At 44.5% G+C, this 20664-nt stretch overlaps 1 protein-coding gene across 1 annotated transcript in view; it reads right to left on the bottom strand.

Moving 5' to 3' along the window:
- Nucleotides 1-20664, bottom strand: part of SPTLC3 (serine palmitoyltransferase long chain base subunit 3) — a 150035-nt gene that overhangs the window by 46673 nt on the left and 82698 nt on the right. The window contains exon 7 of the mRNA XM_070800699.1: nt 7888-7993. Within this exon, the coding sequence (XP_070656800.1) occupies nt 7888-7993 (106 nt within the window). The remainder of the gene's footprint in view (nt 1-7887; nt 7994-20664) is intronic.

Raw genomic sequence — 20664 nt, 5'->3', positions numbered from 1 at the left:
TGAAGACATCATTACCAGGGAAGTCTCTTAAGAGATCACAGTGTTCATTAAAGCACAGGAGAAAGGCCTTAGGCTCTCCTGTTGAGTCCTTACTGAACCTGAAGGCTTATTTGAGGTGTCTGCTGGTGTCCCCTCTCTTCCTTTAGGGCAATGCTTCTCACTTGTGTGAGCATCAGAATCCTTTGAATGCTTTATTACATTCGAATGGTTTGTTACAAGGCAGGTTTCTGGGCCCCACCCAGAGTTTCCAGTGGGGGTCTGGGGTGGGTTGAGAACTTGGGTTTCTATCAAGGTTCCGAGAGATTCCAGGATTTCTGGCTGCAGACAACACTTTAGAACCACTGCTATAGATTAACTTTTGTTTTAGCCCTAAGTGCTTAATTTTTCACAGCAGTTTGCAATTTGGTAAATTTCCTTGGGGTTTTAAATTGCAAAATCACTTTAAGTTCTCCAGCAAAGGGAAAGACAGGAGGCAAATAAGCAAGTAAAATGAGCATTCGTATATACATGGCACCTCTGGAACCCAATGGATTTAAAAGAACTTCTGTCTTCAGTCAGTTCTCAGGACATCTTGTGAGCTGTGGTTTCCCACACAGTTTTGACTGCGCCGTCAGCTAAGCTCTATGAAAACACACAGACTCACACTCTCACCCCCATGAAGGAGCTTGTCAAACAATTCAAGGAACCCATCAGTTTAGTTCAAGAACTAGTCAACTGATGCAAACAGAGACTTGACCGTCTCTTCTTCTTAGTTTATTTATTAAATTTAATGTATTAAGAAAATAGCTTAAGTGTTAGGTCCATTCAGTCAAAACAGTCCAGCTGTTGGGTAGTCACCTAGACCAATGGGGAGTGGATGATCTTTTTAAAAGAATCATCTATACATGTGTTCCCCATCCTGAACCCTCCTCCCTCCTCCCTCCCCATACCATCCCTCTGGGTCATTTTGATATTTGGCAAAACTAATACAATTATGTAAAGTTTAAAAATAAAAAATAAAAAAAAAGAAATAGAAAAAAAAACAAAAAAAAAATAAAAGAATCGTCTATTATTTATTTAACTTTGGCTCTGCTGGGTCTTCATTGCCGCACGGGCTTTTCTCTAGTTGCGATTCACGGAGGTGGCTCCTGTTGTGCAGCGCGGGCTCCAGGCCTTGACAGCGGCGGTACTTGTGGCACCTGGGCTCAGTTGTTGTGGCACCTGGGCTCAGTTGTTGCGGCTCCCAGGCTCAGTAGTTGGGGTGCACGGGCTTAGTTGCTCTGTGGCGTGTCGGATCTTCTGGGATCAAGGATTGAGCCCAAGGCTCCTGCGTCGGCAGGCAGATTCTTTACCACTGAGCCACCAGGGAAGCCCCACTTTTTTTTTTTTTTTTTAAATGGATTTTATTTTTCAGAGCAGTTTTGAGTTCACGGCAAAACTGAGCAGAGGGTATAGAGTTTTCCCATATGCTGTCTGCATCACACAGGCATAAGCTCCCCCCTTGTCAACAATACCTACCAAAGCGGTGCATTTCTTTCAGCCAGTTGACCGCCACCAGCACGTCACCATCTAAAGCCCGCAGTTTATACTAGAGTTCACCCTTGGCATTGTTCGTGAAACTGAGCAGGGCCTTGTGGGGCTCCTGGGCACAAAAGCCTTTCTGTCCCCTGTTTCTTGTTTCTAGGGAATAGGCTTCAGCCTTCATAACTTTTCCTGAGTTCCAAAGTGTTAGCCACTCGGTCGTGTCTGACTTGTGACCCCATGGACTGTAGCCTGCCAAGCTGCTGTGTCCATGGGATTCTCCAGGCCAGAATACTGGAGTGGGTTGCCACGCCCTTCTCCAGGGGATCTTCCCGACCCAGGGAGCAAACCCAGATCTCCTGCGTTGCAGGCAGATTCTTTACCATCTGAGCCACCAGGGAGCCCATAAGCTGCTAATCAGGGAAGGGACGGGGTGCAGGGAAGAGCAGTCAAGAGACAACAGAGCAGCCTTGGGGCCGGGTTCTGGTTCTGCCTCAAGCGACACACACAGTGTCTTTGAGCTCTTCTGCAGACTTAAAACCCCCAGGTGGAGGATGTTAAATACTTGATGACACATTCTTCATTCCCGAGGTCACAGAGTGATGACCTCATCAGGAGACCACCTGAGGCCAGAATACAGGCCCTGCACACACACCCTGACCCCCAGAACCCTGCCTTGGAACCACTGCTGTAAAACTCCTCACCAAATCCCCCCAGGTTGGGACCCACAGTTTTAAGGGCATTATCCCCTTGCGTCCCACTTTGCCTGGCAAAGCGATAGAGCTATTCCTTTCTACTCCATCCAAAACTCTGTCTCTGAGATTCAGTCTAGCACCAGTGCTCAGGGGCTGAGTTTCATCATCATACACTCTATGGGTTTGGACAAATGCATAATGACGTGTACCTGTCATTATAATACATCCTACTTTTTTTTTTTGCCCTAAAATATCCACTGTGCTTTACCTGTTTATCCATCTCTCCACCCAACTGCTGGCATCCAGGGATCTTTTAGCTGTTTTCATAGTTCTGCCTTTTCCAGAACATTATATAGCTGGAATCATATGCTATGTGATGTTTTCAGATTGGCTTCTTTCAGTTAGTAAAATGCATTTAGATTTTCTCTGTGTCTTTTCATGACTATAGTTCATTTCTTTTTAGTGCTACTATTCCACTGTCTGAATGCACCACCAGTTTTGCTGATTGAAAGACACTTTGGTTGCTTCCCAGTTTTGGCAATTATACATAAAGATGCTACAAACATCTGTGTGCAGGGTTTTGAGAGAACAGAAGTTTTCAGCTCCTTTGGGTAAATACCAAGGAGCAAGATTGCTGGATTTTATGGTAAGAGTATGTTGATAAGAAACCACAAAACTGCCATCTAAAGTGACGGGACCACTTTGCATTCCCACCACCAGTGAGTGGGAGCTCTGGGTTCCTGCACATTCTCACCAGCACTTACTGTTGTCAGTGTTCCAGATTTCAGCCTTCTAATAGGTGTAGTGGTATCTCATTGTTTTAATTTGCATTTTCTCTGATGGCATACGATGTGAAGCATCCTTTCCCGTGCTTATTTTTATCTGCACAGCTTCTTTGGTAAGGTGTATGTTAAGGTCTTTGGCCCATTTTTTAAATTCAGTTGTTTGTTTTCTTATTGTTGAGTTCTAAGCGTTCTCCTCCTTGCATCTTTTAGATAGCAGTGCTTTATCAGATCTTTTGCAAGTATGTCCCCCAGTCTGTGACTTGCCTTCTAACACTCTAGATATTCTCTTGCAGAGCTGAAGTTCTTAATTTTAATGAAGTCCATCTTATTTGTGCTTTTCACAAGGTCATTCTGAATGGATGCTTTCAGATTTTAACAACACAAAGATCATAGAGTCATCTTCTCTTACTTAAGTTTGCAAGTTAATTCCAGTATTTTCTTAGAGTAATTGCTTGTTAAAGTTATTGCCATTGACGGTGAGTCCAGCCCTCTGACCCCATAAGCTGAGGTGGTAGTCACATCATTTACTAATTCAGGACTTGGGCAACTTAGTTGCTGCTCTCTGCCTCAGTTTCCTTGGGTGTAAAATTAACACAATGATAGCACACTGCTCACAAAGCCTCAATGTGAATTACTAGAAATAGTACTTGTAAAGTGTCTGACACATAGTGGGCACCCATTGGGTTGCTCTTGTCCTCAGGAGGAGCTTAGGAGGAAATGGTAGCACTGGGGCCTCATTTGAGAAATTGGGAGCCCTCTGTGTTGACTCAGGAAGGAGGCATATGGGTGTCATACCCAGTACATGGATGGATGCCCTCAAAATTCTAGAACCTTCTTCTTACCTTTTAAAATGTTGTAAGTTGGTAACACAAACACACTAAAAACCTGACATGTCACAAACAGCCATTTTTTGTTCTGGAACCGAGTTTGGCAGGATCCAGAGTTCACACTGAACACTTTGCAGACACTCTAGGCAGCTAATTAGTCATCTTTGCTGGCGCTGGTCTAGCTGATGTTAGGAGTCTGTCCACCTGGTTTATATTTCTTCCTCAAAGATTAATGACTCAGCAATACTGCTGATTCCAGGAGTTAATGCAGGGCACACAAGAGTTCTAGAGAAAACTCAGTTTTTATAAAGAGTGATATTCATCCACAATAAGTTTTCATTTTCTCAATGTGACAAAATTTGAATTGAATCTTTCCCCATAGTGGTATTTTGAGTTTGGTTTGTACTTGAAAAGGCTATCTATGTTATTAAAATTGCTGTCAAAGAATACTGTGCCAAAAATGATGAAAAAACAAACAAACAAACCTAAGAACAGTATTTTCTTCTTGAGTGGAAGGTCATGTTTTCTTTTGGTTTCAATAGAGGGGAAAAACAAAACAAAACAAAACTAAAATACAACTGTAGGTAAAAATAATTTCACTTGTTAATTGAAATCTCTCTGCAGGGATTTGGATTATTCTTAAACCAGTAAGCCAATGAATAATCTCTTTATATCTTTTCTGTTACATAATGTATTAGCTAAGTGACAAGACTCCTTTTTTAAATCTCCCTCTCACCACCTTCTCCTCTGTGTTTAAACCATATTACCCACTGGCATGACTGGGAATTAAGCCACTGGTTTGCCAACTTACATGGTGGAAAAATCTCCTTGGTGGGCCCAGAGTATAATCCAAGAGAAGAAAGGTGGAAAGAGAGGAGAAAAAAAAAAAGGAGCTGAAATTAATTAAAAATCAGGTAACTACTGTTTTCTTTTCCTTTGTCTTTATTCATTTATACCATAGGGATAGAGGTTAGACTTTACTACTGAAGTTCTCAGTTCTTAAACTTACATTATTTGGGTCAAGAGAATGGCTTATATTCTTAGAGACAATGGCATGCTGAGATTCCAACATTTGTTTATATATGTAGTTTTGGATATGACTAGATAGTATTTCTTGATTAATTTTATTTAGAAAATTTAGGCTCCAGCTATACTGGTTTATATCCAAGGTTATTTTGGACCCATCTCCCATTTCTAATGTTTCCTTGGTGGCTCAGGCAGTAAAGAAACTGCCCACAGTGTAGGAGACCCAGATGAGATCCCTGGGTCAGAAGACCCCCTGGAGAAGGGAATGGATATCCACTCCAGTATTCTTGCCTGGAGAATTCCAGGGACAGACGAGCCTGGCAGGCTACAGTCCATGGTGTTGCAAAGAGTTGGACATGACTGAGAGACTAACACTTTTCACTTTCCCTGACTGTAGTGTATATTTGAATGATTTTAAAACTTCTCGACCACCATGAATGGACTACTGGGCTTCCCAGAAACACAAAACTAGAAGAGAACGACTTTAAAAATAAGGAAAATGCAGATGAGAACATCAAAACAATACTATTGTACTTCTGAACCCCAGATCATGGAACTCTAGACATCGATCTCGCTATTTTACAGATAAAGAAACTAAGCCCTAAATGGGTTGATGAGGAAGGTCAAATGGACGCCTCTGCATTTTCCACGTTCACTTCATCGGATGCGGGCACATGGGCAGACTCTTTGGTTATTGGGTCTCTATCCCTGCAGAGCCACCTGGTTTGAATCCCAGTTCTGCTTTATCTCAGTTACCTTCCCTGGGGCAAGTTATCTAGATCTTGGAACCTGAGTGCCTCCATCCTCACAATACCCTCAAGAGTACTGGAGGTGCCCCCCACATGAAATGTTTAATGCGTCAATGCTTAGGCTCTTGATAAATGCGTACTTTGTCCTCTGACACCCATTCTCCAGGTGTCAGATAGCTTCACCATGCAGATGGCTTACTGTTTTCTGAACTGTGTCTTCCTCAACTGAAAATAAATTTAATGATGAAGACTGCTACCTTTGATTGTGGGTTTACTCTGGGCTGGGCTTCTGCCAAGCACTGGCATGTATGATCTCATTTAATTTTTACAAAGGAATTCTATGAAGGACACATTGCTATAGGCAGCAACACAGGATCTGTGCCCACGTCCAGGCCTCCCTCCAAATCCTGACTCCCCTGTCTTCTCTATGTACATATTAATATTTTCATGATCTATGGATGGTGGTAGTACCATTGCTATTACTACTATTATTATACCTGCTGTTGTGGAGTTTATTGACTTCTAGGATTTGGTATCTAGACTTTTCTACCTTGATAACTACCTTGAGACTGATTTGGCTAACTACTCTTTTGGGGAGTTTTGAAAAAATTGATTTATGTGAGCTGTCTGTGGTAGGGGGACTTTGCCCATGGGGCAAACCACAGACAGAAATTGAAAAGATCTGAGAGTGAAAATTCTAAGGAAGATTCACGTGGATGTTAACAAGGTATACACCCATAATACATCTCTGGGAAGTAGCGGTGCATTTGTTGATTGCTGATTTTGCTGATATCAGGTAGGACCCAGCCCCAGCACAGCCATTACCAAGGGGTTTCTTTCTGTAACTGATGGGACTATTTGACAGTGAAATGCTGGTGGTCCGCTTAATTCAGCCATAATCAAAGTACTCAGAACACACAACTTCCTTTTAGTGGAGCTGAGTTCTGTTTGTTTGCAATTGGGTTCTGTTATTCTGCTTCAGGGAGATGCCCATCTCTGGCTCAGCTGATCCACCCTCCCCCCAGTCCAGGCCTGACTGACAGGTGTTTAGATAAGGGCTCTCCTCCCAGGCTGGCATCTGGCACAGATCTCACAGGGAGAAAGACCCAAGTTGGAGGTTGTGACAGCCTGAGAGTCAAATCGAGATTATTTCCTAAAAATTGCAAGTTCCGGGCCTGTGGTTGGTTACATGAGTCTACAGCAGGGCTTCTCACCCTCGTTACCGTTGGCATGTTGAGCATGTTGCAGGGCCCACCCCGTGTGCTGTAAGGGGGTTGGCATCATCCCTGGCCTCTGCCCACCTGGGGCCAGCAGTGCTCTGTTGTGGCTGTGACAACTGACAATTGACAGGTATGCTCGGGTGGTGCCCTTGGGAACAGGAAGAAATGCTGCTCCTGATGGCAGACTTCCTTCGCAACCACATTCCCTCTTGTTGGGAATTTAAGCCCTCACTCCCTTCCTTGAAATATTGTTTATCTTTCCATAATTATATCATTGGAAGTATCACCCTTGATTCTTCTGACTTTAGGACTGAGCATTGATTCAGGAATGAGCAACTTCGTTGACTCATGGATTAGGGCATCCGACAGAAGCCGGGTTTGGGGCAATTTCGACTTTAGTAACAATCATCAATTTGGAGAATGAAGCAAATTCAATTGCAACCCTCAGTATGAAAGTGCAGTTCTGACCGGCTTAGAGGATGTTGTGTCTGCTCAGCCCACAAGCTAAGAGAAGACTGAACATGTCTTCAGATGCAAAAACCATCTCCTCTTCCCAGCTCTGAATCAAGAATTGCGCTCCAGGTTAGCCTTACCTTGAGGAAAATGTGCAGGCCTTTTGTGTTCTGATGCCAACTATTGGCCAAGTTCAAGGAGCAACTAGACTTTGGGTGCACTGTTGAATTAGGCGCAGCTGAGCTCCCATCAGCGGTACCTACTTTCTTGCCTTTGTCGTAAAGGCGAAGAGTGTTCTGAAGTTGAGTAACCCAGCCCCAGAGGTCTTTGAAACTGTGGGGCAGCCAAGGGTAGTGGGAGGAATCAATGCAAGCTAGCACCGTTAGTCAGGACATTTCTGAAGACACTTTCTCCAGTACACCAGCCTCTGAGGTGCTGCACCATACGTATGGTCATGGACAGGTCAGGTGAGCCAACCCCTGACAGCTCACATTGGTGGCTTTGGCTCAGGTCCCTTCCTCTCCCCTTTATCTCATTCGTTTGTCTCTTTCACTAGGAGAGGTCAGCCTTGCCCCACTTGTCAGCTTGCTGTGCGCCTCAGTGTGTGAACAGGTCTCTGGTTGTTCACCTACCTGTAGATGCCCTCCACTAGGATGAGAATCTTTCTCCAAGCTCTGCGGGTTCGAGGCTGGCCGTAGATGACTGCATCTCTCAGGAGCTTCTCTAGGCTCTGCACGTCTTTAAATAATACAAAAAATTTGGAGTCATGAAAGGGTTTTTCTTTTCTTCCTTCTTTTTTTTTTTTTTAATTATGGAGTAGGAGTCAGATATTTTACACTCAGGCTTGGGCCTGAATTTTCAGAGAGCAAAGCTGGAATCAGAGAACAACTGGAGGGGAGAGAGCAGTCTATTTCTTAGTAAAATTTAACTCTGACAAGATGAGAAGTTGGGTTTCCAAGCAGGGAGAATAAGCCTCTAGTGGAGGTATTGATAAGTGGTTTCACAAGCTCTTCCATGGCGCCTTTTAGAGAATGAAAAAACGCACGAAATGCATTTCTTAGGCTGAAGATTTGTTGCCAGGTTAAAGCTAGCCTGGAGAGATGTCATCATCTAACACTCACCAGTCGATCCTTTAGGCACCATCTTGGGAGAGTTTAGCTGGGTTTGCTTGAGTGGCAGCGTGTTTGGCCGGCAGGGGTCTCACTGCCTAGGCTTTGGGGGGTGGGTGAATGGATGCAGCGTGGAGGCCACATTCTGGAGTAAAGCGGTCCCAGGTTTGCTTCAAAACTTTAAGGCAGTGTCATTTTCATGTCACTTATCTACCAGGGGGGCTCAGACTTCAGACAATATGAAGCATCGTCTGGGGACCTGGTTAACGTGCACACCCCCAGTCTCAGCCCTAGAGGTTCTGGACTAGTTGGCATGGGAGGGGGTCCACAAGTCTGGTGCGTGGGGTCTTGAGACTCCTGGATCCATCACCCAAAGCCAATCCTTTTTTTTTTTTTTCCAATGAAAATTCTCTACTTTGATTTTAACATTTTAAAATTAACTTTTTAACTGAAGTATAGCTGATTTACAATGCTGTGTTAGTTTCTGCTGTATAGCAAAATGAATCAAGCATACGTATACACATATCCACTGTTATCTAGACTCCATTCCTATACAGCAGATCTGTATTTTGAGCTACATTTTCCAACCACAGTTTAGAAAAATGCGTAATGACCTCAAACCCAGCATTTCCAAGGTAGAACTTGCGGCAGGTGCTATTATTGGCCCTAATTCCTACCCTCCGCACATTCGAGTCCTTTGACATGTAAGCTCACAGCCCTCCCACTAAAGAGGTGGAGGATGTTTTCCTGCTTCTGACTTGGGTTCAGCTAATGACTTGGTTTGGCTAATAGGATCCAGGGAAGAGACAGCAGGCGAGTTCTGAGTATGGCCTGAAGAGACCTTCCGTGTTTCTGCTTTTCCTCTTGTGCTTCTGCCAGTAACAGGAAAAGAACACTCCCAGGGCTAGCCCAGCTGGTCCCAGGAGGGGCCCAAGTAGGACAGTTAGCCCAGCCCATCTTCAGTCACGTGTGAAAAATCAGGGGATATTTACTGGGTGCTACTGAGGGTTCGAGGCTGTTTGTTGCAGGAACAGCAAATGAATGCAGCCTCCCAAAGGCCCTTCCTAACCTAGCTCCTGGCTATCTTCCTGATATTATTTCTCAATATTCTTCAACACACAGCCTCTCATCTGTCTTACACACTTTCCCTGTCTTGTCTGTTTGGAGAACATCCACCCATCACGCAAGACTCCACTAGAGCTCTTTTGGCCAATACAGCAGGCTTTCTTTCTTCCTTGTGTCCTTAATGATTTATATATATAAATTGCCTTCTCCAGTTATACATATATGCATTCCTTTTTATAATCTTTTCCATTATGGTCTATCAGGCTGTTGAACATAGTCTCCTGTGCGCTACAGTGGGACTTTGTTGTTTAAGACGATGTGGTAAACATACACAATGGAATACTACTCAGCTGTAATAATGCCATTTGCAGCAACATGGATGGATGTAGAGATTAGCATATTAAGTGAAGTAAGTCAGACAAAGACAAATGCCATATGACATCACTTATGTGTGGAATCTAAAAAGCAACAGAAATGAACTTATCCAGAAAACAGATACAGTCTCGTCTATTCTATTTTTAAGCACTCATCACATTGCTCATTATTTGAGTTCACGTCTATCCTCCAGGGAAGGCAGGGACCTTATCTTATTCATCCTTTTAGCCTAGTCCTAATGCTCAGTGTTCAACTTCACTTTCACTTCACTTTCATGCATTGGAGAAGGAAATGGCAACCCACTCCAGTGTTCTTTCCTGGAGAATCCCAGGGACGGGGGAGCCTGGTGGGCTTCCGTCTATGGGGTCGCACAGAGTCGGACACGACTGAAGTGACTTAGCAGCAGCAGCAGCAGTAGCAGCAATGCTGTGTCAGAGCTAATTTGATATGTAATAGTTGAATCCTTTATCTTTTCACAGAAAGGATTGTAGACCAGGAAACAGGAAAGGGAATGACACTTTGGGATATAAATATGAATTATCAGTAAGGACAGTTTCCTCATGCTTGCCGTAGTATTTCTTTAAGTAACTGTCTTTTTAGCTTTTGTTTTTTTTTTTTTCTAATTTTATTTTATTTTTAAACTTTACATAATTGTATTAGTTTTGCCAAATATCAAAATGAATCCGCCACAGGTATACATGTGTTCCCCATCCTGAACCCTCCTCCCTCCTCCCTCCCCATACCATCCCTCTGGGTCGTCCCAGTGCACTAGCCCCAAGCATCCAGTATCGTGCATCGAACCTGGACTGGCAACTCGTTTCTTACATGATATTTTACATGTTTCAATGCCATTCTCCCAAATCTTCCCACCCTCTCCCTCTCCCACAGAGTCCATAAGACTGTTCTATACATCAGTGTCTCTTTTGCTGTCTCGTACACCGGGTTATTGTTACCATCTTTCTAAATTCCATATATATGCGTTAGTATACTGTATTTATGTTTTTCCTTCTGGCTTACTTCACTCTGTATAAAGACAGGCAGATACATCTGAGTCATGACCTAAGATGCAGTATGTTTCTGCATCATTGATCACTAGAGGGCAGCCAAGGAAACAAAACGCAGCTTTCTTTGAGAATTTCAGGGATAACAGCCCTTCACTTTTATTGACTTTTTGCTTTCAGCTGGGCTCCTAAAGTGTTGAAGGAACCCTTGTGCTTGGAGAAACCAGCTCCCTTTCCTGTAAGCCGCTGAAGGCCAGTTAGTCTTGGAAGAGAATAAAGAGATGATGATTCAGAGAATAAAGAGATGATGATTCAGAGAATAAAGAGATGATGAGTCTAAGCAGAACTGTTTAAAGGGCTTTTCCTCCTGGGACTTGGAATTTACAAGTCTTTATACAGAAATAATACATGATGAATGTGATTCCAGTAATAAAAGAAAACCCAAGTGAACTAAATTATAAGTCATTTAAAAATCAATATTCTCCCAGTAGTTAGTTGCCTAGGCAAGAGATGGGAGATTGCAAAGAGGCAAACTTCTGGAGAAGAATAGAATGATGACTGCTCTCCTAGTGGAGATATCACCACTGTAGATGAACATCAAAGTTTATCACACTCAATTTGTAATGAAAAAAAATCGATATTCTAAGCTTTTGAAAAATCTGCACATGTCTAGATTATCATACTCTTCATGGAGAAGGAAATGGCAACCCACTCCAGTATTCTTGCCTGGAGAATCCCAGGGACGGAGGAGCCTAGTGGGGTGCCATCTATGGGGTCGCACAGAGTCGGACACGACTGAAGCAACTTAGCAGCAGCAGCAGCAGCAGCAGCATGCAGTCAAAAAGGTCACATACATCTTAGAGGCTGAGTTTGGGAGTTTAAGTCAACACCGCTAAGGAAAAGAAACTTTTCCATCCATTCTTCTAATATCAGACAGCCTGCAAATGCCATCGATGTGTTTGCCACATTTTGCAGACAGCAGGGAACTCATCGTGTTTGTCATGAATGGACAGCTCTTTGGGGAGAAGTTTTTAGCAGAACTTGAGAAGACCCCTGGTGTCCACCCACCATCCTCGTGCAAAGGGAGAATCAGTCAGTCATGTTTCCCCCTTGGGGGATAAACTAGCTAACCTCTTTACAGAATCACTGAGGCTAGACACAGAGAGGTATGACCTCACTCACTGTAGGATTCTGGACCCATGGTAACATCTGGTAACATGGTAACATTCTGATTCTCAGGTTCTTACTGTATAATTCTACAGTGTGGGTTACAGACCTGTAGGATTCAGGGGATTATGGCTTATGTTCTGCAGGCGTTACGAGAGTCTACTGTTCAGCAAATCATGTGCTAACATCTGCAAGGGATTTTTGAATAATAATACTTATTAAAGTACTTATACTCACATTATGTTAATCCCTATGACACCTCTGAGAAGTAGGCAAGAACAATTAGGTTTTGGCTGTTTTCAGATAAGCAAACTAAAGTCAGAAGTTTGTCAAACCAATAAAACCCAAAACAAAGCCAAAAAAAAAGATTCAGACTAAACAAATCAGTTTCTGGTCAGAGTATTAAAAAAAACTTGAGTTAGGGAAATTAAAAGAGTACATTTGACGCTGTCCAGGTGCACCCACACGGTGCTATCGTACCGTGTTGTTACAAAGTCATAATGACACACTGCGGACTTGCAATCATCACAACGTTGAGTAACAACAATGCCTGAGATGTTATTCACCACCACATCTGGCTCATCAAGGCAGGTTCCTTTGGTTTGTGACAGGATGAGAGAAGGGAGCTGGCATGGTGGGTGATGAGATGTAGCCTGGGGGCTACATTCTGGCTCGAACCTGCCCTAGTTTGTCACCAGTTAAGGAATTAGTAAATCCCAGGAAGAGCCCATCTTTGTGCCCAAAGCTCCAACCAGCTTTAGGTGGCAATGACTGTCTGTGTCAGCTCCTGCACCTGTTTTTGAATTCAAAGCCCTGATAATATCAGCAAGCTTCTGGGATCTACACAGACACTGAGAAGAGAGCCCAAGTCAAAGACGATTACAAAGAAGCCGTAATCATCTCAGAAGGCAGGTTCGGTGTAATTCAAAGAGCCTTTTCCTAGAGATTAGAACTGGGTCCCTGGCCTCTTTTTAACTCCCTTGTACAGTGCCGACACGGTTTCTCCTGCCACGGCCGCCTCTTTCCTCATCTCTTGTGCAACTGAGCTTTTGTTGAGACAGGAGAACTTTGTCCCCAGCCATCCCTCACTGCCCTGCCCTGCTGGCTCATCCCGGGCCGCAGTGGGGGCCGCATGGAAGGCTGTGCTTCCCAGACGCTGCCCAGTGTGCTGGCAATTCACCTCCACCCCCCAGAGCTCCAGGAAACCTGCCTGCAGTGCATTTGGATACATCCTCTGGCTCCCTGCTCTGTGGGATGCTTGCCCAAATCTTTTCATGCCTACAGACAAAAGATACTCAGCAGCTCAATAGCTGCTTCTTAAGTGAAAAGATGGTTGGATGATGAAGAAATGCTACTTGTTTCTCTTTCTAATTCTTCCGCCCACCCATCCCCTAACCCCCCGCCCCACGTCCTTGGGTTCCTGCAGAGACACTCAGTGGCTTCCTCCAATATTGAGCCCAAATGTGAACTATCAAGCAACAGATACTTAAAGCAACTGTGACTGATGATAAATTATTCTTTTAAAAGACTTTGTGTGTGTGTGTGTGGACCATTTTTAAAGTCTTTATTCAATCTGTTACAATATTGCTTCTGTTTTAAGTTCTGGTGAAGATCCACAGGGCATGTGGATCTTAACTCCCGGACCAGGTACGGAACCTGCACCACCTGCATTGGAAGGGGAAGTCTTAACCACTGAACCTCCAGGGAAGTTCCCTAGTCTTACTTATAAGACGGTTTTGGGGGGACTGCTCCCTTGTGTAGCCTTTGGGGGGAAACATGATCATAATGGCCACTTCTGGCAAGCAAAGCAAATGTTCTTCTCAAGTCACATTTATGGAGTCTCCTCCGCAAGATCGGTGAGGGCATTTCTGATGTCCTGGAGAAGTGATGCCTTTGCAAAGCAGTTTGGTTACATACTTTGGTTCAGGTCTTCTGGATGGATCTATAAATATGGGGGCAGGTATCACGTGGCCTTTTGTAAGTCAAAGAAGCAAGGTGAGGTTCCTGGAAGAGGGCAAAGGGCAGCAGGGAGGAGAGGAGTTGGGTTGAGGTTTGAGGGTGTGCTGGTTGCTGGAGGCAGGGGAGAGGGTCATTGCAGAACTGTCTGGCCTTGGGGACGTGAGATGAGCATACAGAGTCTGCATAAAGGGACAGGGTGTCCCATGCACTCAGGTTCGGGGCCTGATACAGCAGGGAGGTCTTGGATCCTCAGGCAAGGGCCTGTGGGAATAACTGAGTGGGATCCTTGGGTGAGTGGGATCAGGGCAGGAAGGTGAGCCTTGACTCGGGGAGCAATGTGGGAGCCTGAGTCAGCACCTAGATGCTATGTTTCAGGTCGTGGGGCAGCCAAAGGTGCCCAGTGAGTGCTGCCTGCCTCCGCCTGACCCAGCTGCCCTGACCCGGGAGAGTTGCATAAGAGATGGAAGCCGCAGCCTATTGCGTACATCACCCTTCCATCGGGGGAGGCATGGAGTGGAAAGGAGGTCTAAGTTCATTGTGTTTCAAAGGGGAACTCTGAACTCAGACCTCCTTGATTTACATCTCATCTCTGCCTCTTTCCAGCTCTGTCTCTGAACAAGTCACCTCACCACCACGTGCCTTTTTGCTTCATCTGGAGCAAGGGGCAATTGGTAGGTGTCTTGTTATGTAGCTGAGGTTGAAATGAGTGCGTGCATGTGAAAGTTTCATTCCAGCAAGGGTTCAATACTCTTACTGTTAAAAGGTATAGAGGCAATTGCTTTATTTATTAAAGTGAAAATCTAGTTCAAGAGCCTGGAGATCTAAAAGGCTGTGGCTTGTAAAGTAACCTAAGTGATGTTTATAGGTTTGACCTTCCACTCAAATGACACTCGTGAGCCCTCAGAAGAGGCAGGGCCCCGAGTGTTCCCACAGACACTGCATCCTTTGTTCCCCGTCCTCGTGGCCTGTGAATGCCTCTAGAAAGAATCCCGGGTCTTCCTCTCAACTTTTTTTTTCCCCAAACCACTCCAAATTCTTGGCCTGCCCATTCCTCTGACCTCATGCAACTCTCCTAGTTGAAAAGACTGCTTCTCCTCTTCAAGACCAGCTCAAGAAGCCCTTTGTGACTCGCTTGAGTATGGAGCTTACGCACACCTCTCTGCTCCAGGTGTGGCCTAGCGCCTGGAACAGCAGCATCACCTGGGAGCTTGTTGCAAAGGCAGATGCTCAGGCCCCTGCCCAGATCTGAGTCTGGACTCTGCATTTTAACAAGTCGCCACACAGTGCTTCCTTGTACATTAAAGTCTGCTGCTGCTGCTGCTAAGTCGCCTCAGTGGTTTCTGACTCTGTGCGACCCCCATCGAGGGCAGAGGGCAGCCCACTAGGCTCCTCCATCCCTGGGATTCTCCAGGCGAGAACACTGGAGTGGGTTGCCATTTCCTTCTCCAATGCAAGAAAGTGAAAAGTGAAAGTAAAGTCGCTCAGTCATGCCCGACTCTTAGCGACCCCATGGACTGCAGCCTACCAGGCTCCTCTGTCCATGGGATTTTCTAGGCAAGAGTACTGGAGTGGGGTGCCATTGCCTTCTCCGTCATTAAAGTCTAGGAAACATTATCCTAGAATCTACATCCTATGCATTTACCAGTAAAGTGAGCAGGTTCAGAAAAAGCAAAAACAAAACTCAGTTCTGATTGATTTCCACAGACCTCTGAAAGCAGAGGTTGACCTTTCCAGAAAGTTGAAATTCACCCAGGATTTGAGGTCCTGGAATTCTCAGGGTGATGATATACTCAGCCCAGAGGACGCATTCACTAAAGGCCTCCAGGTACCCCACGGTGCTTGGACCTATTTCCTCAACGCACCAGAATCATGAAGGAGACCAAGCCTGTGGGGCCCTGGTTGGAGCTGATGCCTTGGCCAGTGCTGTGAAATGGCTGGAGAGTCTGTTTTATGGCACTGATGAGTCACAAATACAAACTAAGTGTTGGCTGTTTCCCTGGAGCTACCCGCAGTAGACGGTGCAAGGAGATATTTTTAGCATGGTGCCAGAGGCCAGACTCCAGCTTCTGGGTTAACAGGCTGCTAACAGGATAAGACATCACACTAGACTGATTTTCACATGAGAATCCATGTCTCTCTCTGGGTCCTCCATGGGGTCTGGCAGTAGCTGGACTTAGCGAGAGTGGAAGAGTATCATCCAGAGATGTCCATGCACCTGGGTCCTCTCACTGCAAACACAGGCTATTCTTTGTCCAAGAGATTTCTTTCTGGCTGCAGGAGTGTACTCAGCCTGAGTCAGGACAGCCCTCAACCAACCAACAAGCGGGAACTGGTGGGTAAATCCTGCAGCTCCCACTCTTCAGGTGGGGTGACACTGAGGCAGCTCACTCTGGTGCCCAGAGCCTCCTGGTAGAGTTGCTCCCCGGTTGTCTGTAGTGGTAGACAGCACACTCTTTCCTGGCTGCCTCCCTTCCCTGTCTTCATCCCCTGCTCATCTGCCTGCATCCTGGGATCACTTCCTCAAGAAAGGACCTGCCTTCACATCACGTCTCAGGTCTGGTCCTGCGGAAAATGAACCAAGACAGGAGCAACAGACTTGGGTTTGAATTTTGACTCTCATCGTGTGTTGTGTGTGTCCTTGGTCAGGTCATTCAGTCACTTTGAGCCTAGTTCTCCCTTAATAAGTAAGAATAGTGAAGAGAAATATAATCTGGATTTTTGTTAAATTTAAATGGCTGATTATATAAAAGGCTTAATACAGTGCTTAGCAGCAGTGAATGTTGAATAAATGATCGTTGGGATCTCAACATGGTTGTCCCTTGGTATCCACAAAGGACTGGTTCCAGGAACCTCTGTGGACTCACAAATCTACAGATGCTTAAGTCAGTTATATAAAATGGCATAGTGCTTGTATATAATCTATGCACATCCTCCCATATAATTGAAATCATCTCTGGATTACTTATAATACCTCAGTTCAGTTCAGTTCAGTTCAGTCACTCAGTCAGGTCCAACTCTTTGCAACCCCATGGACTACAGCACGCCAGACTTCCCTGTCCATCACCAACTCCTGGAGTTTACTCAGACTCATGTCCATTGAGACGGTGATGCCATCCCCCTTCTCCTCTTGCCCTCAATCTTTCCCAGCATCAGGGTCTTTTCAAATGAGTCAGCTCTTCGCGTCAGGTGGCCAAAGTATTGGAGTTTCAGCTTCAACATCAGTTCTTCCAATGAATATTCAGGACTGATCTCCTTTAGGAGGGACTGATTGTACCTCCTTGCAGTCCAAGGGACTCTCAAGAGTCTTCTCCAACATCACAGTTCAAAAGCATCAATTCTTCGGCGCTCAGCTTTCTTTATAATACCTAATACAATGTAAATCCTGTACAAATAGTTGCCAGCATGTGATAAAGTTTTGCTTTTTAAAAAATTTTGTTTGTTTACTAACTTATTTTTTAGCCTTGCCAGGCCTTCTTTGCTGTGCATGGACTTTCTCCAGTGGTGGCAAGCAGGAGCTACCCTCTAGTTGCTCCTCCGCATGTTGGGTCTTCCAGGACCAGGGATTGAACCTGTGTCCCCTGCATTGGCAGGCGGATTTCTAATCACTAAACCCCCAGGGAGTCCAAGTTTTGCGTTTTTAACTTTCTGGAAAATGTTTTCCTGAATAATTTCAGTCTGTGGTTGGCTGAATCTGATGACTGTGGAGCAAGCAGAAGTGGAAGGCTGACAGTAACTGTCCACATCTGCTATCTGCTGCTGCTGCTAAGTCGCTTCAGTCGTGTCTGACTCTGCGAGGAAGAGCTAATCCTTGGTGATAGATTCTGCTAAAAATAGACTTAAGTGTTGTTTATTTTTCCTTAGAGAATATTGCCTTCCTTTCAGAACTTTCCTTCTTTTAGTCTTTTCAGTTCCTCATTCTAATTTGGGGGATTTGCCTGGAAAATCCCAAGGACGGAGGAGCCTGGTAGGCTGCAGTCCATGGGGTCGCTAGAGTCGGACACGACTGAGCGACTTCCCTTTCACTTTTCACTTTCCTGCATTGGAGAAGGAAATGGCGGCCCACTCCAGTGTTCTTGCCTGGAGAATCCCAGGGACGGGGAAGCCTGGTGGGCTGCCGTCTCTGGGGTCGCACAGAGTCGGACAGGAACGACTGAAGTGACTTAGCAGCAGCAGCAGAGAAATGATGGGGGCTTCCCCGGCGGCGCTAGTAGTGAAAGAACCCGCCTGCCGACGCAAGAGACAGGAAACGCGGGTTCAGTCCCTGGGTCAGGAAGATCCCTTGGAGGAGGGTGTGGCAACCCACTCCAGGATTCTTGCCTGGAGAATCCCGTGGACAGAGGAGCCTGGTGGGCTGCAGTCCACGGGGTCGCACAGAGTCGGACTTCACCTAGACGACTTAGCAGGCAGGCGGGGAAATGATGAATAGCTCAAAGTTACTGGTCAAACCCGGCCACATAGGATTCAACATTTTTATGACGGTCTGAATAGTCTTAACTATACTTCAGTTCAGTTCAGTTCAGTTGCTCAGTCGTGTCCGACTCTTTGCGACCCTATGAATCGCAGCACACCAGGCCTCCCTGTCCATCACCAGCTCCCGGAGTTCACTCAGACTCACGTCCAGGTATATCTTTTTCCCATACAGAATATAAAAATTCAAGGACCCAGAACTCTGATTAATTCATAGTTACTCTAAATAACAAGCAAGTATTCTCTGGTATTAATCTACATAAAAATAGGACCTCTTCTCCCTCCAAGGTCAGGACAGTACCCTTAAATGTAAGCAGAGGACACAGGTGAAGGCAAGTCCAACAAAGTGGAACACACAGTTGTGTGATACCCCATAATCCTGATGTTCAAGAACGTTCCAGTTTAGGTGGCCATTCTTTTTTCCAATGAGTCAGACTTTATTCATTTGTTCACTTCTTTCCTCTTTCCAGTAAAGAATTGCACCAGTCAGTTTTTCTTGTTCAGCAATCATGTCACCCAGTTAACAAAAATACTTTTCCCCCACGCAAACCAATATCGAGTTCTTGCTCATACTGCAATAGACTCTTCAAGCCCAAATGTAGGATTTTACATTTGTCTCAGCTACATTTGATTTTATTTGTGTGACATTATTGATATTTTAAGATAGTTTTTTTTTTTCTTTGCTCGTGAAGTGCTACATTTTCCTCTTTTCTTGAAGCCACCTTCAGTTTTGATAAATAAGCCTTCCATTTCTTCCTCAAAGCCTTGGAACATGCCCATCAGACAGGGATCAGAGAGGAAGACTTTTTCTTTTCCTATTAAATAGTAGTTTTAGTGATATAGAATCCTATTATTTTCTGTTGACCAATCATGATACAGTGGTATTAAGTGAATAATAGTTACAAAATCACAACAGTAAAAGATGTTTATCAGTTTTCACAATCAGTAGCCAGACCAAAAAAAAAAGATAATTACAATTGCAAGCCATAATGGAAATATGATTAACCTAGCAGTATAAAATAATTACGCACAATTTGGGGGGTTAGGCGGAGTGATGTGGTAAGTGGGAGTGCACGCATGCACATGTTCTCCTCCACCCGGTCATTCTGTGTCTTTCGGTTGGTGCATTTAACCCATTTACAGTTAAGGTAATTATTGACGTGTATGATCCCATTACCATTTTCTCAATTGCTTTGGGTTTATTTTGTGTAGGTCCTTTCCTTCTCTTATGTTTCCTGCCTAGAGAAGTTCCCTTAGCATTTGTTCTAAAGCTGGTTTGGTGGTGCTGAATTCTCTCAACTTTTGCTTGCCTGGAAAGCTTTTCTTTTATCCTCCAATCTGAATGAGATTGCTGTGTAGACTATTATTGTTTGTAGATTCTTCTCTTTCATCACTTTAAATACGTCATGAAGGTGGCCATTCTTAAACTCCATCTCACAAGTTATTAGCTCCTATCTGGCCTGGTTGCACACCTCTTATACACCCAGGGAGGCAACTTTATATCTTCAGCAGATTCTTTGAAAAATCTCTACTTTATTCCAGTCAGCACTTGTACCTATTAAGGATTAAAATATCATTGTTTACTGAGGTATTTAGGATTATTCCAGGATAAATTAAAGTTTTGCTTTTTGTAACTTTCTGAAAGTTTTTTTTTCTCAAATATTTCCAGTCTGTGGATAGTTGAATCCAGTGGATGTGGAACACGCAGAAATGGAGGGTGAACAGTAATTGCCCACATTTTGCGATCCAAGAACTCATCCAGCAATAAAGACAGCCAGCAGCTACTGACGCCTTACCTATTGTGAATTAATTAAATTATTTTTCCCTCCCTATACCATCTCATTTCTGGAACATCTCAAATGAGAAGTTGTTCCAAGGACACTGAAACTAGCCCTGCTCTCAAAGGTGGTTGTGTTCTGATGTAAATACAGCAGCAGGGAGAATTCTTTATGGGTAAAAGTTGGGTTGAGCACATTAGTGAGAGAGAACAAGTGATTTGTATATCTGAGACTGAAAGTCTATTAGTTTTCTACTGTAAGAGATTAGCACAAATCTATGGCTTTAAAATAGCACAAATTTGCTATCTTACAGTTCTGGAGGCTAAAGGCCTGAAATGGGTCTTGTTCAGTTTAGTTGCTCAGTCATGTCCATCTCTTTGTGAGCCCCACAGACTGGAGCATGTCAGGCCTCCCTGTCCATCACCAACTCCTGAAGTTTACTCAAACTCATGTCCATTGAGTCAGTGGTGGCATCCAACCATCTCATT

The sequence above is a fragment of the Bos indicus genome, chromosome 13 (genome assembly GCF_029378745.1).
Source record: "Bos indicus isolate NIAB-ARS_2022 breed Sahiwal x Tharparkar chromosome 13, NIAB-ARS_B.indTharparkar_mat_pri_1.0, whole genome shotgun sequence".
In the NCBI taxonomy this organism is placed as follows: Eukaryota; Metazoa; Chordata; class Mammalia; order Artiodactyla; family Bovidae; genus Bos; species Bos indicus.
Note: the sequence above shows the minus strand (reverse complement) of the source record. Positions and strands in the feature narration are given on the sequence as shown.